Here is a 25505-nt window from a genome sequence, read left to right on the forward strand (position 1 = left end):
GGATGCTGGTGGGAGACCCAGCGCCGCACCCTGTCAGTCTGAGGGTGGGGAAAGCCACACCTCCGGGGTAAAGGAGGGGAAAGAGCTAGAGGATGCTGCTGGGAGCCTCAGCACCGCTCCTGGCCAAGCCAGCCAGGAGGGAAGCATGCCTCTTCCGTCGCCCACCCTGTGCAGAGGTGTAAAACGCAAAGAAGGAAGGAAAAGGCTGGGGTTGGCTAAGTTACAGTGGTGCCCCGCAAGACGAACGCCTCGCGAGACGAAAAACTCGCAAGACGAAAGGTTTTTTCGTTTTCGAGTTGCTTCGCAAGACAAATTTCCCTATGGGCTTGCTTCGCAAAATGAAGCTTGCCCCCGCACCCCGGACCTCTTTTGAAGCAAGGGGCGGCGGGGAGAAGATCACTTCTCCCTGTTGCCAGCCCCGCAATCTCCGGGGACAGAGGGGAAGGCGCGCACGCGCCTTCCCCTCTCTCCCCGGACCCCTTTTGAACCAAGGGGCGGCAACGGGGAGAAGCGATTCTCCCCGCTGCCCCTTCCCTTGCTTTAAAACAGGTCCGGGGACAGAGGGGAAGGCCCGCGGCGCTTCCCCTCTGTCCCCGGACGGTCTCCATAGGAACGCATTGATTTTCAATGCATTCCTATGGGAAACCGTGCTTCGCAAGACGAAAAACTCGCAAGAAGAAAAAACTTGCGGAACGAATTAATTTCGTCTTGCGAGGCACCACTGTACTATGTTGGGGGAGGACCCGGAAACGCCCACTCCCGGATTCTGCTAGCGATTGAGGCAGACATGAACTTGTGGTTCTGCACTGTAAATAGCTTTGCAGCAAAATAAAACCTGTAAAAAAAGGGTCGGAGTCCTGACTGGTTACTCACGAGCAACCACCATTGCCATCTGACACTGATGAAGAAACGTGTAGACTTAAGACTGGGAGAACGGAAAACTGGGAGAGACCAAAATTGACACCTGTGCCCAGCCCTAGTTGGTGGTGATGGAAAAAGGCATCTTTGCCCATTATCCCAGAGAACAGCTGCTACTCGGAGTGGATAACAATTCATGTCCCTCCAATAACAGCAGGTGCGTTTGAAATATTTGGAGGCAGCAAAGAAACTGCTTCTGAAACAAGCAGGGATGTTTTGGGACCACCGTTTCAAGGCAAGGGGAGGAGTAATGGCTGGGAAAGCCAACTCCAGCGAAACTTCATTGTGCGCGGAAGTGCTTGTGTATATACCTCAAGGAACCTTTGTATCCTTGGCCAAGATGCTAATCGACATGTGATGCAAACAGCCCTCTGCTCCAAAGCCCAGTTATTGTTCCTCTCTGAATAGTGAGTTCCAGGCCATTTGTAAACTAATGAATTAACTCAAATATAGGCCACGAGCTAAAAATACGTTGGAACAGAGCCCACTAAAGAAGGTGGATTCCTTTCCAGTCCAACAATACTGTGAACCCAAGAGTTTGCAGATAAACTAAACAACACCTACAAAAGGACTAGGGCTTTGGGGTGGCTGGGTTGGTGGGTGGGACTCAAGGAAGCCAAAAAGAAGCATATTTTATTCCAAAGTAATTTTTTCGTTAAAAAAACTAACTAACTCCAAACAGTCTTCATAGATGAACCCTGCAAGGCTGGCCTGTGGAATCATTTGCAACCAACTTGTTTATCTTTTTTGCTGATCATTGCCAAAGTATTCATTGTTGTTATGCTTCCGCTCCCCCCCTCCTTCTGAAGGGTTTATATTAGTTTCCAAAAGAGAGAGCAAGCTATGAATTGAGTTGCCCCATCTTTTTACATTTAGATTGCTCCCCCAGTATATCACATTTCCACCTTGTGTTCTGAAGGACTAGCAAAGAGGTAAAGTTTATTAGAGCAAATCCACATTTCATTCAAACCTTCCCACCCCCCTTTATTTTTTCATTTTAGCTACCTTTCTTCCAGTGGCTTTAACCATTACCACAAACCGCGGAGAACCTGTCGACATTCCCTTCATCAGAAAGGTTGTTAAGGAAGAAGATGCAGTTATCTATAAAAATGGTATCTATGCCCCTTTTTCTGCTTTTATGGTTAACACGTGAGCACCTATGTTGATATGACGCAGGGATCAGTCTATGATCTGAGAAGATTCCTAGGTGGCCTCTTATTAAGGGTTCTTTAGGTGTCATCAGGTGTGGGGAAGGAGCATGTGAACTGAAAATGATGAATTATGAGTGCATGTCTTAGAAAGGAGAGGCACTCCTTTGCTGGGGAAGTGTCTTATCTCTCTTGATATCTTGATTGTTGCTAGTTGAATGTGTGCTCTTGAAAAGTTTATCTTATGGGAAGTCTCGTGTTTGAGGTATGAGGCACCCTGAAGTCCTTCAGAGAGTCCTCACTCCTCTCCTTTAACCTGGCAAGCCCTTTTCCTCCGTCGATTTTCTCGTCAGTTATGTTTTTATGGGCTCTTCTCTCCACTACAGGTTCTTTCATATCTTCTGTCCTCAGGCATGAAGTCCCAGAAGTGCTAAAAGTGTCCTTGCAGAATGACCAGACTCAAGATTCAGCAGTGTACTCTGTCAGATACATAGGAGGAAGCCACTTCACTTCAGCTTATACTAGGCTGATAGTAAGAAGTAAGATTTGATCCACTTCTTCTTAAGTTAAAACTACAGACAGAAAGCCTTGGACTTGTGCACACAGAGGGCCTTCTCGGTAGTGGCGCCTGCCCTGTGCAATGCCCTCCCATCAGATGTCAAGGAAATAAACAACTACCTGACTTTTAGAAGACATCTGAAAACAACCCTGTTTAGGGAAGTTTTTAATGTTTGATGTTTTATCGCTTTATTATTATTATTATTATTATTATTATTATTATTATTATTCCATTGGGAGCTGCCCAGAGTGGCTGGGGAAACCCAGCCAGATAAGCGAGGTATAAATAATAAATTTTATTTTTATTTTTAATTTTAATTTTTATTTTTATTATTATTACACAAAGAGTTGGATCAGGACTTAGTTGTGCTTAGAGCAGACCCTCTGAAATTAACGGGGCTGACATTTAGTTACGAGCAAAGTTATATGTTTATTAATTTAATTCGACTTTTAAACTTCCCTTCGTCTGATCCGAATCCCAGGGCGATTTGGTTAAATACTAGTTAAAACACAGCAAGGTAGAAATGATGAAGCAACAACCCAGAATTTAAAGGGAAAGGGGGAATAAAAGCTAGCATAGCTGATTCACCAGCTGCTGCTATAGCCTTTGTAATAATGGTAGTAGGTTGGCGCTGTGGGTTAAACCACAGAGCCTAGGACTTGCCAATCAGAAGGTTGGCAGTTCGAATCCCTGCGACGGGGTGAGCTCCCATTGCTCAATCCCTGCTCCTGCCAACCTAGCAGTTCGAAAGCACGGCAAAGTGCAAATAGATAAATAGGTACTGCTCCGGCGGGAAGGTAAACGGCGTTTCTGTGCACTGCTCTGGTTCGCCAGAAGCGGCTTAGTCATGCTGGCCACATGACCCGGAAGCTGTACGCCGGCTCCCTCAGCCAATAAAGCGAGATGAACACCGCAACCCCAGAGTCGGTCACAACTGGACCTAATGGTCAGGGGTACCTTTATCTTTATATGTATCTTTCTTAGATGGAGAGCTGGAGGAGTGTAGAACTGGTACACTGCCAGGTGAGGGGAAATAGGGTACAGGTGGGTCCGATTTTGTAACTTGCGTGGCAAAGGAGCAAGTGATGGTTTGCAGAAAAAAGCTGAAACGTCAAAGTTCTCTTTTTATTTTTACTGAAACTGTGTAGCAGGGGAGGCACAACTGATAGTTAGAATACAACAAGGCCAAGTTTAAATGGACAGGAAAAACCATGCTTGCTGGTTTGTTCTCTCACTTTATTCTTTCAATTTGTATGCCATCCCCCCCCCCCATAAATAGACCCAAAGTCACACATGTTTAGGTGGGGGGGAAACACAGCTGTAACAGCTCCAAAGGAAATGTACATGTAAGGAACTGTTCTTTCTGAATGCTTAATCAATATTTAAAAACAAACAGCAGAACACAACGGGGTTGATCTCCGAACACATCAACACCATAAATTTAAAACACATTTAAAAGCACTCCTAGCAGAGGAGGTAACAGAGCAGCTCATACTTGGGAGTTGTTGTAGAAGCTTTTACATGAGACACCTGTTAAAAAAACCACAAACACACACAGAGCGCTGTATTTGGCTCAGGATCTCTGTATTATTTCCCTCACTGATTCTTATACTTTTCCACGAAGGGTGTGCATCTCAGAAATGGGGACCCGACTGTAGCTCTCACTGTCCAGAGTGCAAGAACAACGGCATCTGCCATGAAGATACTGGGGAGTGCATTTGCCCCCCTGGATTCATGGGGAAAACGTGCGAAAAGGGTAAGAGACGTCGAAACGTTCAAAAATGAAAGCATACGTGGCAGATAAAATCTTCCTTTCTTATTTTTTTTTATAAAATATTTATTAAAGGTTTTAAACAATACATCACCAAACACATAGGACACCTTCACCAACATAGAAACAAAAGTAAACACAAAACAAATAAAATACAACATAATTAAGTTTCAAAAAACCAAATTTCCATACCCTTCCTTTTGGACTTCCTCACATCTCCCTTTCCTGCGTTCCCATTTATAAAGTTATAATCAGCAGTGCTTCACCTTTTTCCAAATCTTATTTTGTAGTTTTCAAATATTATGTCTCCAATTTTAAATTTTATTGTCCAATATTTAAATATTTAAATTTGACATAATATTAGTCAAAATTTCATCCTTGTTCTTATAGTGCGCTTATTTTCATACCACTTCCACTAAGTTACTAATGCCAGATTATTTTCTATCCTGCATCATCTTAACATTCATACAGTTTACAATGCTTTTTTAAATAGTCCTTGAACTTTTTCCAGTCCTCTTCCACTGTCTCTTCTCCCAGGTCCCGGATTCTGCCAGTCATTTCTGCCAATTCCATGTAGTCTATCAGTTGCATCTGCCATTCTTCCAGCGTGGGCAAAATCTTCCTTTCTTAAACGTACAGTGGCACCTTAGTTCTCAAGCTTAATCTGTTCCAGAAGTCTGTTCCAAAGCCAAAGCATTCCAAAACCAAGGCGCGCTTTCCCATAGAAAGTAATGCAAAACACATTAATCTGTTCCAGACTTTTTAAAAACAACCCCTTAAACAGCAATTTAACATGAATTTTACTATCCATACGAGACCATTGATCCATAAAATGAAAGCAATAAGCGATGTACTGCAGCCACACAATCAGTCCATCAGTAGCTGAACTGGGTTCCACACAGTCACGAAAACAAAACAAAGAAGAGCCGCAAAAACAGAAACACAAAATAAATAGCAAAAACAAACAGGCCTCAGTGTAACACTCAAAATGGAAGTGTGGCACTCAAAACGGAGCGCGTTCTGCTTCCGAAAAAAGTTTGCAAACCGGAACACTTACTTCCGGGTTTGCAGTGTTTGGGTTCCAAATTGTTTGAGTACCAAGGTGTTTGAGAACCAAGGTACCACTGTACAATACATTTTTTCCCAACAGGTAGAACATTAACCTTCAGCCGTTCCATATGTTCATGACCAGGCATAGGCAAACTCGGCCCTCCAGATGTTTTTGGCCTACAACTCCCATCATCCCTAGCTAACAGGACCAGTAATCAGGAATGATGGGAATTGTAGCCCCAAAACATCTGGAGGGCTGAGTTTGCCTACGCCTGGTCATGCCTCTGCTTGACAAAGTGTTTGTTATGGAAATTACTGAGTTCCACATTTCATTCATGCATTCACCTAGTTTGCGCATCATGGTAAACCGTAAACTGTCCTTACCATGAAGCAGCAGTGAACTGGTGCATGCTGCTCAGCTGAATCTGCCCCTCTCCTACATGCTGTGCACGGTCAGGGCTGGCCCACCCATGAGGCAAGGTGAGGCAAGTGCCTCGGGTGGCAGTATTCACGGGGCAGCAGTTCCAGCCTCTGAGGAATGCATTGCCTGCTGCTGTGGCGTATGCCTTGGAGGCCAGATCAGCTGCCTCATTGGCCGCCATGACTGCTCTGCAGTGGCCTCTTGACAAACCTGAGTCTCCTTCCGCCATTTTGTACCCAATGTAGATCCTTATTCCTGCTTTGTTTGTGATGTACATCTTTGTTCCACCCTTTTTCCTGATGTAGATCTCTACTTGCCCTCTCTTCTCTGGTTGGGGAGGGAAGCGGGCACCATTTTGGTGTTCGTCTCAGGTGCCAAAATGTATTGAACTGGCCCTGTGTGCTATGAAGAAACAAGCCAGTTAGCCCAGAGATGGAAGCAAGACCAAGTTCCCGCCAGAGAGGAATGGCAGACCAAACTGATGGGCTTTGCGGAGATGGTGAAAATGACTGGGAAAATCAGAAACCAGGAAGACCAGAATTTCAATAAAGAAGGGGGCGGGATTTATAACTTACCTTGCAGAGTCATAAGAGGGATACTTCATTGGTCTGACACTTTTCTTCTCCATTTACAGCTTGTGGAGAAAACAAATTTGGCAAGGCTTGCCAAGAGAGCTGTAAAGAAAAGTCAGGTTGCAAATCTTTTATGTTTTGCCTGCCTGACCCATACGGCTGTTCATGTGCCTCAGGATGGAACGGACTGCAGTGTGATGAAGGTAAAATCATATACACGCTTTACACTGGTGATGTGTGAAGGTCTTGTGAGGGTGGGCAGTGGGAGGGACAAAAGTCACTTAAAAACAGACTGTGGGCCAGATTGCTAGGTTTGTTTGTCAGACATTCAGAAACCAACAAGCCTGCTGTCCCAGCTATCTCAGCCCAGTTAGCCCTCTAAAAACTCTGATACCCCATAATTAAATACAATATACTCCCATAGAGACTACCTTACACTGCGTTTAAAATCAAAATCGCATTTGAATAGAAACTGTTTCTCAGGCGGCTAGTCCTAGTCTTTATAACCCTGCACCTTCTTCCAGAACACAGAAGCTGAAAGAGATCATTTCCACACTATCCTGTGCTATCTCTGCAGCTTTCTTATGGCACCTGGAAGCATAGATTTGATCCAATGCGCTCATCTTGCTTTCAGTCCAAGGGAGCCGGCATTTGTCCACAGACAGCTTTCCAGGTCATGTGGCCAGCAGGACTAAACTGCTTCTGGCGCAACAGGACACAGTAACACCATTTACCTTCCCGCCACAACAGTACCTATTTATCTACTTGCACTGGTGTGCTTTCAAACTGCTAGGTTGGCAGGAGCTGGGACAGAGCAATGGGAGCTCACCCATCGCGGGGATTCAAACCACCGATCTTCTGATCAGCAAATCCAAGAGGCTCAGTGGTTTAGACCACAGCGCCACCCGCATCCCCAGTACACACAGAAATACTCAAAGCAGATAACTCTAACAAGCTGACGCAGTCACCTGATTCATGAAATCCAGAACGATCCTTGTATCTGATGCCACACAGTTAACTCTTATCCCGCCTGTGTGTTCTTGCAGGTTGTAAGCCCGGTTTTTATGGGCCCGACTGCAAAGTCAAGTGCAACGGCTGCAGCAACCGGGGAACGTGCGACAGCTTTAAGGGCTGCATCTGCCACGTGGGTTGGCACGGTCTGGAATGTGAAAAAGAAGGTAAAGCAAAGGTAACACTGTAGTTGAACAAAAGTCTTTTGTGCTTCGTACAAAGGTTGTTATCTCTGTCTCTTTTTTTGCCAAGACTTGCTTGCCGTAGCTCAGTGGCAGAGAACATGCTAATAGCCTCCAGCATTTCTCCAATGAAAATAGGGATGTCCTAGACTAGTCAATAATAATAATAATAATAATAATAATAATAATAATAATAACAACAACAATAATAATTTTATTATTTATACCCCATTCACCTGACTGGGTTGCTTCCAAAATATATAAAAATGTAATAAAACATTAAACGTTAAAAACTTCTCAATACAGGGCTGCCTTTGGATGTCTTCTAAAGGTTATATAGTTAGTTATCTCTTCAGCTCGGGGTTTGCATAACTCTGTACTCTCCAATAGGGACATCCTAGACTAGACAATTTATTATTATTATTATTATTATTATTATTATTATTATTATTATTATTATTATTATTACCCCACCCATCTGACTGGGTTGCCCCAGCCACTCTGGACAGCTTCCAACATATATAGTAAAAGGGACCCCTGACCGTTAGGTCCAGTCGTGACCGACTCTGGGCTTGCGGCGCTCATCTTGTTTTACTGGCCGAGGGAGCCGGCATACAGCTTCCGGGTCATGTGGCCAGCATGACTAAGCCGCTTCTGGTGAACCAGAGCAGTGCACGGAAATGCCGTTTACCTTCCCGCCGGAGCGGTACCTATTTATCTACTTGCACTTTGACGTGCTTTCAAACTGCTAGGTTGGCAGGAGCAGGGACCGAGCAACGGGAGCTCACCCCGTCACGGGGATTCGAACCGCTGACCTTCTGATTGGCAAGTCCTAGGCTCTGTGGTTTAACCCACAGTGCCACCCGCGGCTCTTCTTCAACGTATATAAAAACATAATAAAACATTTTTAAAAATCTTCCCTATACAGGGTTGCCTTCAGATGTCTTCTAAAAGTTGTATTTCCTTGGCTTGTGCGTTGCATAACTCCATACCCCCCAACATTTCTCTGATGAAAATAGGGACATCCTAAGGAAAAGTAGGATACTCTAAGATCAAATCAGAAACTTGGATGGCTTCTGTAAATCTGGGACTGTCCCTGGAAAATAGGGACACGTGGAGGGTCTGCTATCATAAGTTGATTAATCCAATTAAACCTATCAACCCTGGTATCTTAGCTTCCTGGTTGCAAATAGGATAGTGTGTTTTTTCCCAAACTGAGCCAGGAATACCAGGCCAGATCCCTTCTATCTCTGGTGAGAATGAACAGCCTACATAGCATGCTGTAAATTCTTTTATCTCCCTCACACACAGGTGCAGCAGATGAATCACCTGAGATAAAGAACTTGCCTGGTGCTGTGGAGCTCAATGCCGGTTCGGAGTTCAAATCTAGCTGCATAGCTACCGGCAAGCCACTTCCTACAAAAGAAGAAATTAAACTAATAAAAAAAGATGGGACGGTCCTTGAGGTAAGTTGCTGATCAGTTCCCTCTTTTGAGTGTGCAGGAACTGTATTATTATTATTATTATTATTATTATTATTATTATTATTATTATTATTTATTAGTGTACTGCCCTATACCCATAGAGCTTAGGGTGGTTCACAACATAAAATTACTATATAAAAAAACACAAAATACATAATAAAAATAAAAGCTCATCCTGCACTTTTAATAACTGCATGGAAAAGAGGATTTCAGCAGATGTAACTATTAAAAGTGTGGTAGCCCTATCCTGCAGCATAGTGATTCCTCAGATGCTGTGACCAAATAAACAAGATATCCTTTTAAGTGCATTACTAAGCACTCAGCTGATATGCAACATTCAAAGGCTCCATTTGCTTTTGAATGACACTTCCCACCCCAAAATAGGATGAAACCAATTTGAACAGCAGCAAAATTCACCTAAATGAAATTTCTAGGTGAATTTTTGGACCAACCTGCTTGGTCAAAATATCTAAGGAATGTCAAGGAAGGCAAAAAAAAGAAGAAAAAAGAAAGAGGTTTCAGTAAATCCAGTGAACTGTTATGAGTGAGGTCTGCACATGTTTAATTTAAGAAGAAGAAGAGAAGAAGAAGAGTTTGGATTTGATATCCTGCTTTATCACTACCCAAAGGAGTCTCAAAGCGGCTAACAGTCTCCTTTCCCTTCCTCCCCCACAACAAACACTCTGTGAGATGAGTGGGGCTGAGAGACTTCAGAGAAGTGTGACTGGCCCAAGGTCACCCAGCAGCTGCATGTGGAGGAGCGGGGAAGCGAACCCGGTTCGCCAGATTACAAGACTACTGCTCATAACCACTACACCACACTGGCTCTCTAAGTAATTTGTTTCTATTGTTTCCTGTTTTAGCCTACGCAAGTGGCAAACAGAAACCAGTCAGAAGTTACAGAAGCCACATTTCATGTTGAAAAAGTCCAGCCTTCTGATTCTGGAACGTGGGTCTACATTGTTGAGACAGTGGCGGGCATGGTGGAACAACCTTTCCAAGTCACAGTTAAAGGTAACTGATAACCTTTAAGACTTCAGACTTGACTACACCAAAATATCTCACCCAAATCAGCGCGGCCTAAGTGTGCATTTAAATGATGTTGATTGGAATAAAAAGGTAAAGGACCCTGACAGTTAAGTCCAGTCGCGAACGACTCTGGGGTTGCGGCGCTCATCTCGCTTTACTGGCTGAGGGAGCCGACATTTGTCCGCAGACAGTTTTTCCGGGTCATGTGGCCAGCATGACTAAGCCGCTTCTGGCGAAACCAGAGCAGTGCACGGAAACACCGTTTACCTTCCCTACTTGCACTTTGATGTGCTTTCGAACTGCTAGGTTGGCAGGAGCTGGGACCGAGCAACAGGAGCCTACCCCGTTGCGGGGATTCAAACCACCGACCTTCCGATCGGCAAGCCCTAGTCTTAGTGGTTTAGACCACAGCGCCACCCGCGTCCCATCATTGATTGCAATAGGCACGCATTAATTAATGGATTGGTAAATCTTTGTTGATATTCAACGGTGATACACCCTCAAGAGTCAGGTGTAGTTCCTCTGAGGGCAAGTCATGAGTTTTGCTGAAATGTTGATTTGAAGTAGAAAATGCCCTCAAAGAGGAGGGAGGAATTTCCCCCAGAATCCAGTCTGGTAAACAGTATATGACTTTGGTGCTTGGTTTCCCATACTAATGAGAATGCCCAGAAGCAGAGGCCTCTGAAAATAATTTCAGTTGTCAAGGAAACCAAAGAACTGAGAAAGCAGTCAGCTAAATCTGACAGATGTAAATGTCCACAGATCTTAAAGGCCCCTTGAGTCTTGCCTGCATAACAGAAGGACAAAATGAGTCACTGGCAACGAAGATCAACAACAGTCACCCAATGTTGACTTGAGTACAGTTTTGAGTTAGAAAAGAACGATAGCTTTAGACCGAACGACACGGAGAGGATGGCTGTCAGGGAGTCCCATCAACTGTAGGGAGACCTGATTTTGTTTGGAGAGAAAAATGAGATGAGTATGAGAAAGGAAATGGGGAGACAGAGGGAGGAGAATCTTGCCTGAAAAGGAGGATGGGCAATCAATTCGGCCATGATGGCCAATGGGAAGTAAATGACTCGGTCTCTTAGCTGTGGTGGCATTAGTCACGTGACCGAAATCGAGCACACCCTAAAATGCATCGCCAAACCTGGTGCTTGAAATCAGAGAGGTCTCTTATCCGTGGTGGCTGATGTCTGTTGGGTGTAAGGCAGAAGGTCAACAGTAGGTGGCGACAGAGCCAAAGAGAGGCAGAGCCAACTATAGACCAGTCTCCACTGCTCTCTAATGTCACCCGTTTCAAGAGCTGTTTCATAAGTTACTGTTTCTGATGGGGAAACTAATCACTCTGCCTTGCAATGTATGAATAACAGGTTTCTGTAGATTCCATACTAGGGGCTCACATTCTGAAAGGATGTATCAGGACAAACACACCTGAGGATTACTCCCTACAAGGCAGAGCAACAGAATAAATATAATAATCGTATTGATCCATTGCATGCCTCCTGATAATTCAGGAGACAAAAACAATCTTCATTACTATTTTTGCTGTTATTAAACAATTCATCTTCTTGACCAGTTCTTCCCATGCCTCAAAAAGCTCCAACACTGGTAGAAAGAGGACATAATTTTCTCCTCATTGATACAAATGCTGATATATATAGCGGGGATGGACCGATTGTCTCAACGCAGCTTCTCTACAAAACCGCCAAATTTCAGTGGAAGACCTTGGAAGGTAAGTGTTTATCACAAGAGTTTCTGCTTCTTCATATAGGCCACATGTAGGTGCTACCATCGTTTTATTTCCCCCCAAACAATCTGGACACTTTGGTCAGTAGCTTCTGATCATCATGACTGCTTGCTACTTCCAGGATCCTGTCTTCAGCCACCAGTTGTGGGGGAACAAAAACTGGAAAGGAGGTTAGGGCACTCATTTCCTGCTTGTGAGCTTTCCAAAATCATCTGTTTGACCACTGAAGACAAGACACTGATCCATCAAAGTTCTTCTTACAGTTCCATGAGGGAGAATTTTAGCAGAGCCCCTCACCAGCCTACAATTCCCAGGATTCTTTAGGGAAAGCCATGGCAGTGGTCTACCTAAACGGCCTCGGTCCAGTATACCTGAAGGAGCGTCTCCACCTCCATCGTTCTGCCCGGACACTGAGGTCCAGCACCGAGGGCCTTCTGGCGGTTCCCTCGCTGCGAGAAGCAAAGCTACAGGGAACCAGGCAGAGGGCCTTCTTGGTAGTGGCACCCACCCTGTGGAATGCCCTCCCATCAGATGTCAAAGAGAAAAACAACTGCCAAACTTTTAGAAGACATCTGAAGGCAGCCCTGTTTAGGTTATTAATAGGTTATTGTATTTTAGTGTTTTGTTGGAAGCTGCCCAGAGTGGCTGGGGAAACCCAGCCAGATGGCTGGGGTAAAGGTAAAGGGTAAAGGGACCCCTGACCATTAGGTCCAGTCGTGACCAACTCTGGGGTTGCGGCGCTCATCCCACTTTATTGGCTGAGGGAGCTGGCGTACAGCTTCCGGGTCATGTGGCCAGCATGACTAAGCTGCTTCTGGCAAACCAGATCAGCGCATGGAAACGCCATTTACCTTCCCGCCAGAGCGGTACCTATTTATCTACTTGCACTTTGACGTGCTTTCAAACTGCTAGGTTGGCAGGAGCAGGGACCGAGCAACGGGAGTTCACCCCATTGCGGGGATTCGAACCACCGACCTTCTGATCGGCAAGTCCTAGGCTCTGTGGTTTAACCCACAGCGCCACCTGCGTCCCTGATGGGTGGGGTATAAATAAATTAATAATAATAATAATAATAATAATAATATTAATAATGATAATATTCCACTGATACGGGCTTTGCAGTGTTAAAATGCTGATGCACCCTGGTTCGGGTGGTGGGCCAATGGTTAGCATCACACGTCGGTACACTGTTTGTGTTTAGCAGAATGCTCGCAGTTGATGCGCTGCCTTGCCTTGGTTGAGGTTGCCTTGGGGCTGTGCCACGCGACCCCGCTGTGTGCGCATGCCCTGCAGCATGTGTGCATGGCGTCAGCATGCCCTGTGGTGTGCTGACGTCACTCGCGTATGTCGGGGGGACATGCTGAAGTGTTGTGCAGACACCGCAGGGGTGTGCCAACATCATGCACGTGTCCCTTCTGCTGTGTTCTGCCGAATTCAGGTCGGGGTGCTGTTGTTTGTTAGAGAGAGAGAGTCAAAAGCAGTGTGGTGTAGTGGTTAAGAGCAGTGGACTCGTAATCTGGTGAACCGGGTTCGCTTCCCCGCTCCTCCACATGCAGCTGCTGGGTGACCTTGGGCTCTGAAGTCTCTCGGACTCACTCACCTCACAGAGTGTTTGTGGTGGAGGAGGAAGGGAAAGGAGATTGTTAGCCGCTTTGAGACTCCTTAAGGGGAGTGAAAGGTGGAATATCAAGTCCAAGCTCTCCCCCTCCCTCTCCCTCTCCCTCTCCTCCTCCTCCGTATTATATCTTTATTCATCACAATACATCAAAAATTGTCTCAATACGGTTACAATTAAAGCACAAAGCTTGTGTTGAATCCCACAAAGGCGCTGCTTGTGGTGTGTCCCCAGTCGTACCTCTGGCAAATAGGTTTTTCCATTGTTTCCCAAAGCATTAAAATCTTTAAAATGCAGAGTCCAAACAGAAAAGTCCCAATAATAATTTACTGAGCAACCTAGTTGAGAAGAAAGGAGCAAAGAGGTTTTGTCTTTCTTAGATCAGGTCCTGTACGTAGCAGGGAGACATCTGACCAAACATACAGAGGAAAACTCCCTCAGAACTACACAGCCAACCAGAACACGTGCACCTCCGTAAACATTGTGCAACCTTTGAGCAAAAGAAGTATGTTTGTTTACAACTCTATCTTCCCTTATCACTTAGCAGTGCGTGTAATTCTGTTGTTGTTCCTCCTTTCAAATGCAGTCACTGAAAGGATCTGGAAGTTAAGCGATCTGGAACCCAAAACAGAATATTCCTTCTGTGTCCGGCTGACTCGCAGAGGAGAAAAGGGCGTCGGGCATCCTGGGCCAGAGGCCAGTTTCACTACAGCTGCTGTTGGTATGCAAGTCTTAGGAACTTTTTCATCAAGGGGATGCTCAATATCTTACAACTATCTTACTACCTGTGGCTACATTGTGCGCATGTACAGTGGTATCTTGGTTCCCAAACGGCTCAGTTGTTGAACAAATCGGCTTCCGAATTCCGCAAATCCGGAAGTGAGTGTTCTGGTTTATGAACGTTTTTTGGAAGCTGAACATCTGCCATGGCTTCGAATTGAGTGCAGGAAGCTCCTGCTGCCAATTGGAAGCCGCACCTTGGTTTTGGAATGGTTCCAGGAGTTGAACAGACGTCCGGAACGGATTCTGTTCAAGAACCAAGGTACCACTGTATAGCCAGTTGCTTTTTTTTCAGCCAGAGCTCACTGGAACTCAGCTCTGGCACCTCTCAGGTGGGCGCAACTGCTATTCTGAGAGAACAAGGGAGAAAGCTCATGGTGAGCTCTGGCAGCCCTTTTTCTAGAAAAATAGCACTGTGCATAGCCATTTGCATGTGGAAAAGGTATTCATCTAAAAGTGATAAATTGAGCATGCTGATATTTTTTTAAAGTAAAAATAACAATAATTTGAATTAGAGCCATTAAAGAGTACATTGTATACAATCTCAAGCTCTGTTACTGTGCCCTAGTGGCGCATCATGCTAAGTCAAACTGGTTTTGACCTTCAGAGCCTTAAACGTCTCAGGACCACTATACCTCAAGAACCGCCTCTTTCCATATGAACATACCCGGACCCTGAGATCATCTTCCGAAGCCCTCCTTTGTGTGCCTCCTCAAGAGGTCCAGAGGGTGGCAACACGAGAGCAGGGCCTTCTCTACAGTGGCTCCCCGTCTAAGGGATGCTCTCCCTGGGGAAGTTCGCCTGGCGCCTTCACTATACACCTTTAGGCGCCAGGCAAAAACATTCCTTTTTAACTAGTCCTTTGGTTGATCTTACTGACATCCAATACCCTTTTAGAATGTGGCTCACTTTTGGAGGTTTTTTGTTGGGTTGTTGTTTTTAATTTGATTTTATATATTGTGATCTTATTTGTGAACCACCCTGAGACCTCCAGGTATAGGGCGGTGTATAAATTCTAATAATAAATAAATAAATAAATAAATAAATAAATAAATAAAAACATCCAGGTGTGCAAGCTCCTGGGGAGGAGATTGTGATAACTTTGCACCTCCTTCATCACTTTGCAGCTGTACAGAGCTGACCCGTGGCTTGGCTTAGAGTGTCATCCAAAACAAGCTTGTGGTTGAGCATTCTCCAGACTAACCAATGAGCTGCATTATTTCCTTGACGGAGAGGAATGCCCTCTCTGAAGGCACCACCACCAAGAAGGCCCTCTGCCTGGTTCCCTGTAGCTTCACTTCTCGCAGGGAGGGAACTACCAGAAGGCCCTCGGAGCGGGACCTCAGTGTCTGGGATGGACAATGGGGGCGGAGATGCTCCTTCAGGTATACTGGGCCGAGGCCGGGTAGTGGTGGGTAATGGTGGTTATCTTAAATAAAAATACCATATTTTTTGCACCATAACACTCACTTTTTTCCTCCTAAAAAGTAAGGGGAAATGTCTGTGCGTGTTATTGAGGGAACGCCTACGGGTGGCATGCCTACGGATTTTCCTCCTCTAAAAACTACGTGCGTGTTATGGTCGGGTGCGTGTTATAGAGCGAAAAATACGGTAAATATCCATGATAGCTCTCAGAGGCTAAACGCTAGGGACACAGAGGAGGCCCTCCGCACCATGCTACTGTGCTTTCTGGAAACCCCTGGGCGGCCATAGTGGGGAACAAGATGGCGGACCACAAAGGACTCTTGGCATCATCTTGGCAGGTTCTTCTTTTGCTCTGAGGGGTTCCAAAGGCATTAACATTCCTTCTCATGACTCTCTAAAGGCCTCCCTCCGCCAAGGGGCCTCTCCCTCGTCCCTAAAGGCACGACGGCGCTGACCTTTTCTTGGCAGCCGGTGGGGCAGCCGGTGGGAGAGGACGTCCAACTCGAAGTGGAATGTAAGAGCGTGGATGATAAGAACGGGGGTGTCCCCCCGACCCATCACCTGGGGAGAAACATGTCCGCCCTGGTCATCGACAATCTAGAGCCCAGGCGCCACTACAAGTGCAGAGTCCGTGTGAACAGCAAGTCCGAAGGAGAATGGAGCGACTATCTGGACGCGTGGACCTTCAGTGACCGTGAGTGAAGGGAGAGTCTAACAAGCCCACTTTGTATGACCTAGCAGGCCTCATTTGTAATTTGTACGGCATGGTCCACCCCAGGGCGGGGGAACCTCCTTTACTCCTCGTGTTGTGGATTCCAGCTCCCATCAGCCTCAGCCAGAATGGTCAATGGGTCAGGGAGGTCAAACGGCTCAGGACCGCCATACCTCAAAGAAGGCCTCTTTCCGTAGCAACCTCCCTGGACCCTGAAATCATCCTCTGAGGCCCTTCTTTGTGTGTCTCCTCCACGTGAGGTCCCGAGGGTGGCAACACAAGAACGGGGCCTTCTCTGTGGTGGCTCCCCATTTGTGGAATGTTCTCCCCAGGGAGGCTCACCGTTCCTCTTCAACCAGGCCTTGGGTTGATTACACCCAAGACTCTTTTAAAATGTGTTGTGGAAGCGGGGAGAGGGAGGTCATAGGTTTGTTTTTGTTTTTATTATGTATGTTTTGTGGGTTCCCCCCCCCCCTTGTATTTTTATGCTGTGAACAGCCCTGAGATCTCATAATAACTGAGTGCCTGCTGACACCTAGTGGCAGCAAAAGGCATTTCATGCTTCTCACTTCATTCACGCTCAAGTATCTTGATTTCCACCAGGAAAACTTATTTCAGGGATTCACGGAGCTCATTATTATATTTCCTCACCAGGGCCAATACCATTCCCTAACTTCTAAATCTGTCAGTTGATTAAAGGATTCTTAGGTACTTTTAGTTCATTATTAACCTGCCTTTTAAATTCACCAATCAATACAGCTTAAATAATCAATGCAGCTTAAATACTGCCAAAACCTCAGCGGAGGAGGGTTTTCGGTTGTTGTTTTTTAAAGAGACACTGATTTATCGAAAGCATTTTAAAAACTCTTTTCTTTAGCTTAAGAAGGTCCCAGAGAAGCTCACAAAATTACTTAGTAGGGCTTGCATCTACAAAGCATTTTATTCTAGAATCAATGGAGACTGTACACTTGTTTTTGTCTACATAGTCCACACACAATGTAGAGCTATTGCATTATTATTATTATTATTATTATTATTATTATTATTATTATTATTATTATTATTTTGCCCCTGAAAAGCATTTCCTGAGAAACTGGTTTCTTTCCTGGAACAACTGGTTCTGCATTTCAGACTAATTCTGCATTAGCCCACATGTGAAACAGGCTAACACTTTACCTGCAAAACATTTGGGGGGTATTATCCCACATGAAGTTCTTGAAGATGTGTCAGAGTGCTTGCTGAAATCATCAGTTGAACATGCTGCATCTATTAAAAGTTAAAGAGAAGAACGTGGTGTAAGATGCAGCTCAGGGGGCTGCGGATTAAGGAGTGCATCAATAGAAATGGCAGAACGACCCCTCCAAAAATAAAAATAAAATCTTTTGCAAGCTAGGGCTCACAGTATTTTAACAGGCTGAAATCAGGGGCAGCAACTATAGGGGGCAGAAGGTGCTTCGCTCGCCTTAATATTTGTGGGCAGGGGGCTGAGCCTCCCCAATATTGAGGGGGAGCGTACCCATCCCCCAATGCAGGGGGGAGCGCTCACACACCAGCCAGGGGTGGGACGCTCAGAGGGGTGCATGATGTCATGTGTATGATGTCACACAACTCCGGGCCCCCTCAATGTGGGGGGGGGGCAAGTCAGCACCCCTGGCTGCAATCCTATGCACACTTCCTCAGAAGTAAGTCCCACTTATAAGTCTGGTACCTCGGTTCTTGAACATCTCTGTTGACAAACGTTTCAGAACCTGAACGCCGAAAACCCGGAAGTAAATGCTTCCATTTTCGAACGCGCCTCAGAAGCTGAATGGCTTGTGCTGTGTGTTTTTCAATTTTCTCAATTGCATTTGCAGACAGCCCTTTGCGCCTCGGTTTTCGAACGTTTCAGAACTCGAACGGTCTTCCGGAAAGAATTACGTTCGAGAACCAAGGTGCCACTATATACAATTGCTCTGTTATGCTAACTATTTTATTTGTTGTTGCCAAATTTTGAACTCACAATGCCATCCTCTGCGGCTCAAATCCTGATTCATTGCGAGTGATGAAAACAATTCCACGTGACTTTTCGTAGTGGATGCGCAGAGTGATGCGAGACAGAAGCTAATACGCTTGTTTCTTTGCCAGAACGGCCCCCTGCACCTGATAACTTCACAATTATAAATGTCACCGACTCCTCGGCTGTCATCTCTTGGTCGACTGCGGTGGGGCATTCCATCTGCTCCATCATCCTCAGCTACAAAGGCCGTGGCAAGACAGAACACAACCACATCGATGTCACCATAAAAAACACTACCGTCACCCAGTACCACCTCAAGGGTCTTGAACCAAACACCGAATATGTGGTTCAGATAAGGGCACAGAACAACGTTGGGCCAAGCGATAATCTTTCGGCTGAACTGAAAACCCTCCCAGAAATGAAAGGTTAGTTTTAGCAGAGATCAGAGCATCTTATGCACCGAGCAAGTTTATGCAAGTTTTTTCCAAATGAATTGAGACCCAGCAAAAGCTGCAAAATGCATTCTGTGGTTGATAGGATTTCCATGGTGATGCTTTAACTGCTGTTGTTTTGCCATTTGTGTGTATGTGGCTTATGTATAATTAGGACATTATAGACCCCAATTTCCCACGAGCAGAACTTCACTCATGTGAATGGAGGGAAACTCCTCTGCAGAACTTTTATCAAACTTTGCTGCCTGTGGTCTGCAGTTATGCTCTCAGTACCAATGCTTTCTAGAGCAGCCAATTGGAAATAGAACATTGTCAGCACTAGATACAAGGACAGGGTGTAAGAAACACAAGTTAAAGCACTACAGGAAATTTATGCTGTCAGGGTGAATGCGCTATTAGGACCCACTTCTGCCAAAATGGATTATAGGCCACGATCCAGAGAACCTAAAGTCCATTGAAGCATGTGAGTGAGTCCCTTACATCCCTCTGGTTTCATAAAGGCATCTAGCTTTAAGTAGCTCGCACCAATATTCCCCTGCCTTTGATTTTATGCCTGTAAAATATGGGTTCTAGTATTTGTCGACTAGGTGCTGAATTCAACTTCTTTTGATTTTTTTATTTTATTTTAATGCATATAGTTCCCACAGTTCCATTTGAGCACAAAGGAGGGAGAATGCTACTGATTGCTATCTTGGGCTCTGCAGGGATGACCTGCCTGACAATCCTGCTGGCCTTTTTCATCATGCTACAGCTAAAGCGTGCAAACTTCCAGCGGCGAATGGCCCAGGCCTTCCAAAACGTGGTTGTAAGTCCTTTGGTTTTCCTTGAGGATAGATCTGCGAATGAGGCATTAAGCGAAGAGTACACGTGGGTGGCACTGTGGTCTAAACCACAGAGCCTAGGGCTTGCTGATCAGAAGGTTGGCGGTTCAAATCCCTGCGATGGGGTGAGCTCCCGTTGCTCGGTCCCAGCTCCTGCCAACCTAGCAGTTCGAAAGCACACAGTGCAAGTAGATAAATAGGTACCACTCCAGCGGGAATATAAATGGCGTTTCCGTGCACTGCTCTGGTTCGCCAGAAGCGGCTTAGTCATGCTGGCCACATGATTTGATTCCCTCCCTCCCTCTCTTTCTTTTTTCTTTTCCTTCTCCTCCTGCGATGAGGCTACATTTTAATATTTTAATGTTCCATTATTTTAATGTTGTATTTTATTTTTGTTTTTAAATTGTAATCATTCATCTTGTTTTTATTATTGCTTGTAAGCCGCTCTGAGCCCGGCCTTGGCTGGGGAGGGCGGGGTATAAATAAAAAATTATTATTATTATTATTATTATTATGACCCGAAAGCCATCTGCGGACAGACACCAGCTCCCTCGGCCCATAGAGCGAGATGAGCCCGCAACCCCAGAGTCGTTCGCAACTGTATCTAATGGTCAGGGATACTTTTACCCCTTTCAAATACAGTTTGGTGAGCATTTCCCATTTCAAACTGGTTAATCTTAAAGGTGTCACACAGAACTGTCATCACGGGACTCCCAAAATGGGAAATGATTATTCCCCTCCCCTAAACATTCCTGTATCGAAATTGGTTTTGCTTGTAACTTACTTAAAACCTTGATTGTCACCCTAAGTGGTGATACTTTACAAAAACCAAACCCACTGCCAGATCACCAGATGGGTGGGCTGTGCCTGGTAAAAATTAGGAGGAATTATACCAATTCATGCAGATATAAGCAACCAGATATAACAGGATTATATCCTGCAATGCAGGTTCATATTCCCCCTGGAAAATCTGTGCCTACTTTCCTTCGGTCAGTTAAATTGACTATATGTTTATGGGTGCTTTTAAGCCAAGGAAAACTTATTTCTGCTGCACACCGATGCAAGTGTTGTTGTTTTTAACTCATTTTAGAGAAACTTCATCTTCACAGAACAATACCACTTCTCACAACAAGATTACATAAATATGCTTTTAATGCATCCCGTTCTGAGTTGTTATCTTCTTCTGTACCAACCACTAAATGGTGTTTGCCTAACTTTTCCCTCCAGAGAGATGAGCCAGCTGTGCAGTTCAATTCAGGAACTCTTACTCTGAGCCGGAAAGCCAAAAATAGCCCAGAACCCACAATCTACCCAGTTCTGGAGTGGAATGACATCAAATTTCAGGATGTGATTGGAGAAGGCAACTTTGGCCAAGTTCTCAAAGCACGAATCAAGAAGGATGGCTTGCGAATGGATGCAGCCATTAAAAGGATGAAGGGTGAGTCTTTTAAGGCAGCAAATCTGTAGGAGAGATTTGCAGGTTGCTAATACCTGGCCTCGAATCATGGTCTTTTAGATGTTGGCTTAATGAATTAACCATATTATACGCAAAAGCATGTAACAGAGCTTGGATGCAGTTATTCTTTTTTTAAAAAAGTGGGAATGAGCAGAGAAGCAGTAGGGTCAGGATCTGCCTTTGCTTTTGTTTTTTAGGACAATTTATTAATTTTCCAAAAAGATAACATCAAAAATAAACATAAAACAACAATATATAAAGGAAAAGAAAAAACCATCATGATCAAAAAAATTAAACCATAATTTTTGCTTGACTTTCCTCCCCTCCCCCTCTTAGTTTCATTGTTTAATAATTGGTCATGCACGTTCATGCAAAATAATCCATTTTTTAGACCTTGCTCATCTTAATACAAGTGAGTTTTTAAAAGTTACACTAACGTAAAAATCTATACACAAAGCTTAAAAAGTGGGCATGAAACCTTTACCCCCTATCATGGGAATTGGGGTTGCTTGTGTGTAAACCTCCAGCTGTTCCAAACTGCTTAGGGGGGTTGCGTCTTTCCCTGACTGAGCAGCCCTTTTGCGCTGCTGCTCAGTCGCTGGCAGAATCCGTGAGTGGGCGTCTCCTAAATTTCCTCCAGCATAAGAATTCCTTAATGGACAACCTTCTCCTCGCCTCTCTGCGTGGAAGCCTTCTGCGCAGAGTCGGCTTGCCAATCGGTGGTCCTCCACTCTCCTCACTGACTTCACTGGAAGAGTCTCGGAGCCTCCCCTCTGAAGTGCTCTCTGCCTCTCCCTTCTTCCTGGTGTCACCTGGACTTCTTTCCCCAGAGTACGTTCTCTCTCTTCCCTTACTGGTTCCCTCTCCGGCAGAATCTGGGAGCCTAGCCTCTCCACTCTGCTCCGATGTCAGTTCCCTGACACCCCCTTTTTTATTATTCAAGTCCTCTTTCTGTCTGTAGGGTCAGGATCTGCTTAACCATTCCCCTGTGAGGATATTGTTTGACATAGCAGGCTCGCCAACAGCTGAAAATCTGCATTTTCCAAATACGTTTTGTCCATCGTTAATGGGAAAGCAAATTTAGACTTAAGAAAAATCAACATGCCACCATTTCAGCAGGAACATCATATGGTTCTCCCCCCCCCCCAAAAAAAAATGGAAGGTGCAAGTAACATACTGTACAAGGAGGATCAAGGGAGAGTGTGGATGAGCCCAGCGTCAAACAATTCTTATCCCACACTTTCTAGCGAATCTTCCCCATCACTTTCCTTACCGTAGGACGTCCACTTGGGGAGAGGGGTATTGTGCAAGAGGGTCAACTTGAACTTCCAGGCATGTGATCAAATCTCACCTGGAAGCACATTAAAAAGAAAAAAATTATTATGACGTACAGTTTTGTGGGCTAAAGCCCATTTCATCAGGTGCATTAATTAAACACATGGTAAAGATTGTAGGAGTAACTGCTGCACAGCACTCTCTTTTTTAATTTGCAGAATATGCCTCCAAGGATGATCACAGAGATTTTGCTGGGGAACTGGAAGTACTTTGTAAACTTGGACATCACCCCAACATCATAAACCTTTTGGGAGCATGCGAACACCGAGGTACAATGCTTTTCTTTTTCAGTTTTGTTAAGAGTTTAACATACAAGACAATAAAAACCCAACTAGTTTAAAAATGATTTTAAAAATACCAAAAAAGTAGTAGGATAAAAGAGGGAAAGAGAAAAGGAAGAAAAAGGGGGAAAGAGAGAAATAAAACAATAACAACAACAACAATGGTGTGTGTGTACACACACACACACAGAGCCCTCAATCACAATTATATTTTAATTTTCAATCTACATTCTGAATCTTCCCAGCTCTCACCTGCTACAATGCTTCTCTGTAGGTGTTTGTTTTAAAGTTCTGTGGCTACAATTGTTTTAAAACATATTCAAAATAAGATCAGATGGAATTTGTGCACAGGTTAACATGTTGCATGTTAAGTCGTGGGTTGACATAGCAGCCGGCACAGCGATTTCTTCAAGTAGCTCTTTATTATGGTAAGCTGGAATAAAACTGACTGCGAACAGCTCAGCCGGCCTGTATTTATAGGCAGCCGGCTGTCAACATTGTAACCACCACAGCCCAGAGTTCCCGCCTAAAATAACTGGCGCGGACCTGAGTGAAAACTATCTACAGACCTGAGTGAAAACTATATACAGTATCCCCCTGTTGGCCCAGGGTGAAACTACACTACATAACACCCCTCCCCACCGAGATAAGGCGTTAGTTACAATCGTAATGGTTTCCTTATATACAGCACTACGCGTAATGGTTCAATTAGGCACAAAAGCATATCGGTTACATTTCCCATACTTAGACCAACAGTGATACCTGTCCAACAACATAGTCCTTTAAATGAGTTGGGCGCTTGGAAACTCTGCCAGACCGCCGGGGACTGGTAGCCAAGTCCGGAGGGCCACACAGTTCTCGCTGAGGCTGTGGTGCGACCCTAGGTGGCGTTGGAACCAACTCCCCTGGATCCGCTGCTGTGAGTGGAGCCTCCGCAAGTGGAGTGGTCTGAGTCTGTTCTGAAACGGCTTGGTTCGGCTCCACGCTGGCAGTTTGTGAGGGAGGCGTAGGTGGGGCCTCGCCATCTGTACGTGTCTCTTCTGGAGCCGCAAGCGCAGTTGGGGGCACCTCGGTAGTGTCCAAGTCCCCAACCCTGCGCCTAAGCTGGTCTATGTGCCGTCGCCACAAGCGTCCGTCTTCGAGTGCCACCTGGTACGAGCGAGGTCCAGTGACTCCCACTACCGTGGCTGGCACCCAAGGGATGTCCCCCACATAGTTCCGGGCAAAGACCTGGTTTCCTGGGACAAATGACCGTGGTGCATTGGCACAGCCTGGGGGTTCAGCCACGGCAAAGTCTGGGTGTAGCCGGTCGAGCGGTGACCTGAGGCGGCGGCCCATAAGCAGTTCAGCAGGACTCCTCCCTGTGGCCGCATGAGGGGTGATGTGTTGCATGAACAAGTATTCGGCGACCCGCTCATGCCAGTCTCCCCGGTCCAGGCGCGCCAGTGCCTCTTTTGTCGAGCGCACCATTCTTTCCGCTTGCCCGTTGCTGGATGGGTGAAAGGGTGCCGTTAGGGCATGGCGGATGCCCAGTCCCAAAAGATACCGCTCAAACGTGCCTGACGTGAACTGCGGTCCGTTGTCAGAGACAAGGACATCAGGACACCCATGCGTTGCAAACAGGCCTCGCAGCACCCGGATGACAGCTTCGGTAGTGGTGGAGGGCATCAGGGCGACCTCCAGCCATTTGGAATAGGCGTCCACCACTACCATAAAGGTCCGGCCGTGAAAGGGGCCAGCCAGATCGATGTGCACCCTCGACCAGGGTGTCTTTGGCGTCTCCCAGGTGTGTCCCTTAGCTGCCGGTGGTGCCGGCCTCGACTCCTGGCACGCTTGACAGGCGGACACCCAGGCAGTGATGGCATCGTCCATATTAGGCCACCAGACGTAACACCGAGCCAACGCCTTCATTTTGACAATTCCCGGGTGGCCAACGTGCAGAGCCTCCAGGACGCGCTGACGGAGTCCCTGGGGAATCACGACGCGGTCTCCCCACAGCAGACAGCCGCGATGAGCTGAGAGTTCATGTTGTCTGGTTGCGAAGGGCTGGAACTCCGATGCAAAGGGCCCTTGTGGCCACCCCCTCCACACCCAGTTGAGCACCCGGCTGATGGTGCGATCCTGGGCAGATGCGGAGGCCACAGTGGCAGCCGATACAGGCGCTGCCGGAAGATCCTCAATCAGAAGAAGCGATGAAGCTGGAGCCGGGTCTTCCACAAATGCTGGAAGAGGGCAACGGCTGAGGGCGTCGGCATGGCCCATCGATTTCCCCGGGCGATGGATGAGCCGGTAGTGGTAGGCAGCCAGGAAAACAGTCCATCGCAGCATGCGTGGTGAGAGGACCGGTGGAGTTGGACGATCACCGGCGAGGAGGCCCAGGAGTGGCTTGTGGTCAGTGATGAGGTCAAAAGTCCTGCCATAGAGGTATTCATGGAACCTCTTCACTCCAGCCACAAGTGCCAATGCCTCCTTGTCGAGCTGGCTGTAATTCCGTTCCGTCGGAGATAGTGTCCTGGAAAAGTAGGCGAGCGGTGCTTCTCTTCCATCTGGAAAACGGTGACTAAGGACAGCACCGATGCCAAAAGGTGAGGCGTCGCAGGCAAGGACCAGCGGCCTGGATTCACTGTACTGTACCAGCACACTGTCTGAAGAAAGGAGAGCCTTGACCGCGTTGAAGGCCGCCGTCTCCCGATGACCCCAGGCCCAAGGCGTCTTAGTGCTAAGGAGTCGGTGAAGA

The 25505-nt window shown here is 46.0% G+C and overlaps 1 protein-coding gene across 1 annotated transcript in view; it reads left to right on the top strand.

Annotated features, from left to right (window-relative positions):
• The window catches only part of TEK (TEK receptor tyrosine kinase), a 52481-nt gene that overhangs the window by 16389 nt on the left and 10587 nt on the right, over window positions 1-25505 (top strand). The window contains exons 3-16 of the mRNA XM_083482220.1: window positions 1920-2030; window positions 2453-2605; window positions 4250-4381; window positions 6502-6642; window positions 7486-7617; window positions 8944-9098; window positions 9980-10130; window positions 11725-11880; window positions 14097-14231; window positions 16116-16409; window positions 18552-18848; window positions 19514-19680; window positions 20924-21134; window positions 22646-22756. Coding sequence (XP_083338346.1) covers window positions 1920-2030; window positions 2453-2605; window positions 4250-4381; window positions 6502-6642; window positions 7486-7617; window positions 8944-9098; window positions 9980-10130; window positions 11725-11880; window positions 14097-14231; window positions 16116-16409; window positions 18552-18848; window positions 19514-19680; window positions 20924-21134; window positions 22646-22756 — 2346 coding nt within the window. The remainder of the gene's footprint in view (window positions 1-1919; window positions 2031-2452; window positions 2606-4249; window positions 4382-6501; window positions 6643-7485; window positions 7618-8943; window positions 9099-9979; window positions 10131-11724; window positions 11881-14096; window positions 14232-16115; window positions 16410-18551; window positions 18849-19513; window positions 19681-20923; window positions 21135-22645; window positions 22757-25505) is intronic.

The sequence above is a fragment of the Podarcis liolepis genome (assembly GCF_965112155.1).
Source record: "Podarcis liolepis genome assembly, chromosome: 17".
Lineage (NCBI taxonomy): Eukaryota > Metazoa > Chordata > Lepidosauria > Squamata > Lacertidae > Podarcis > Podarcis liolepis.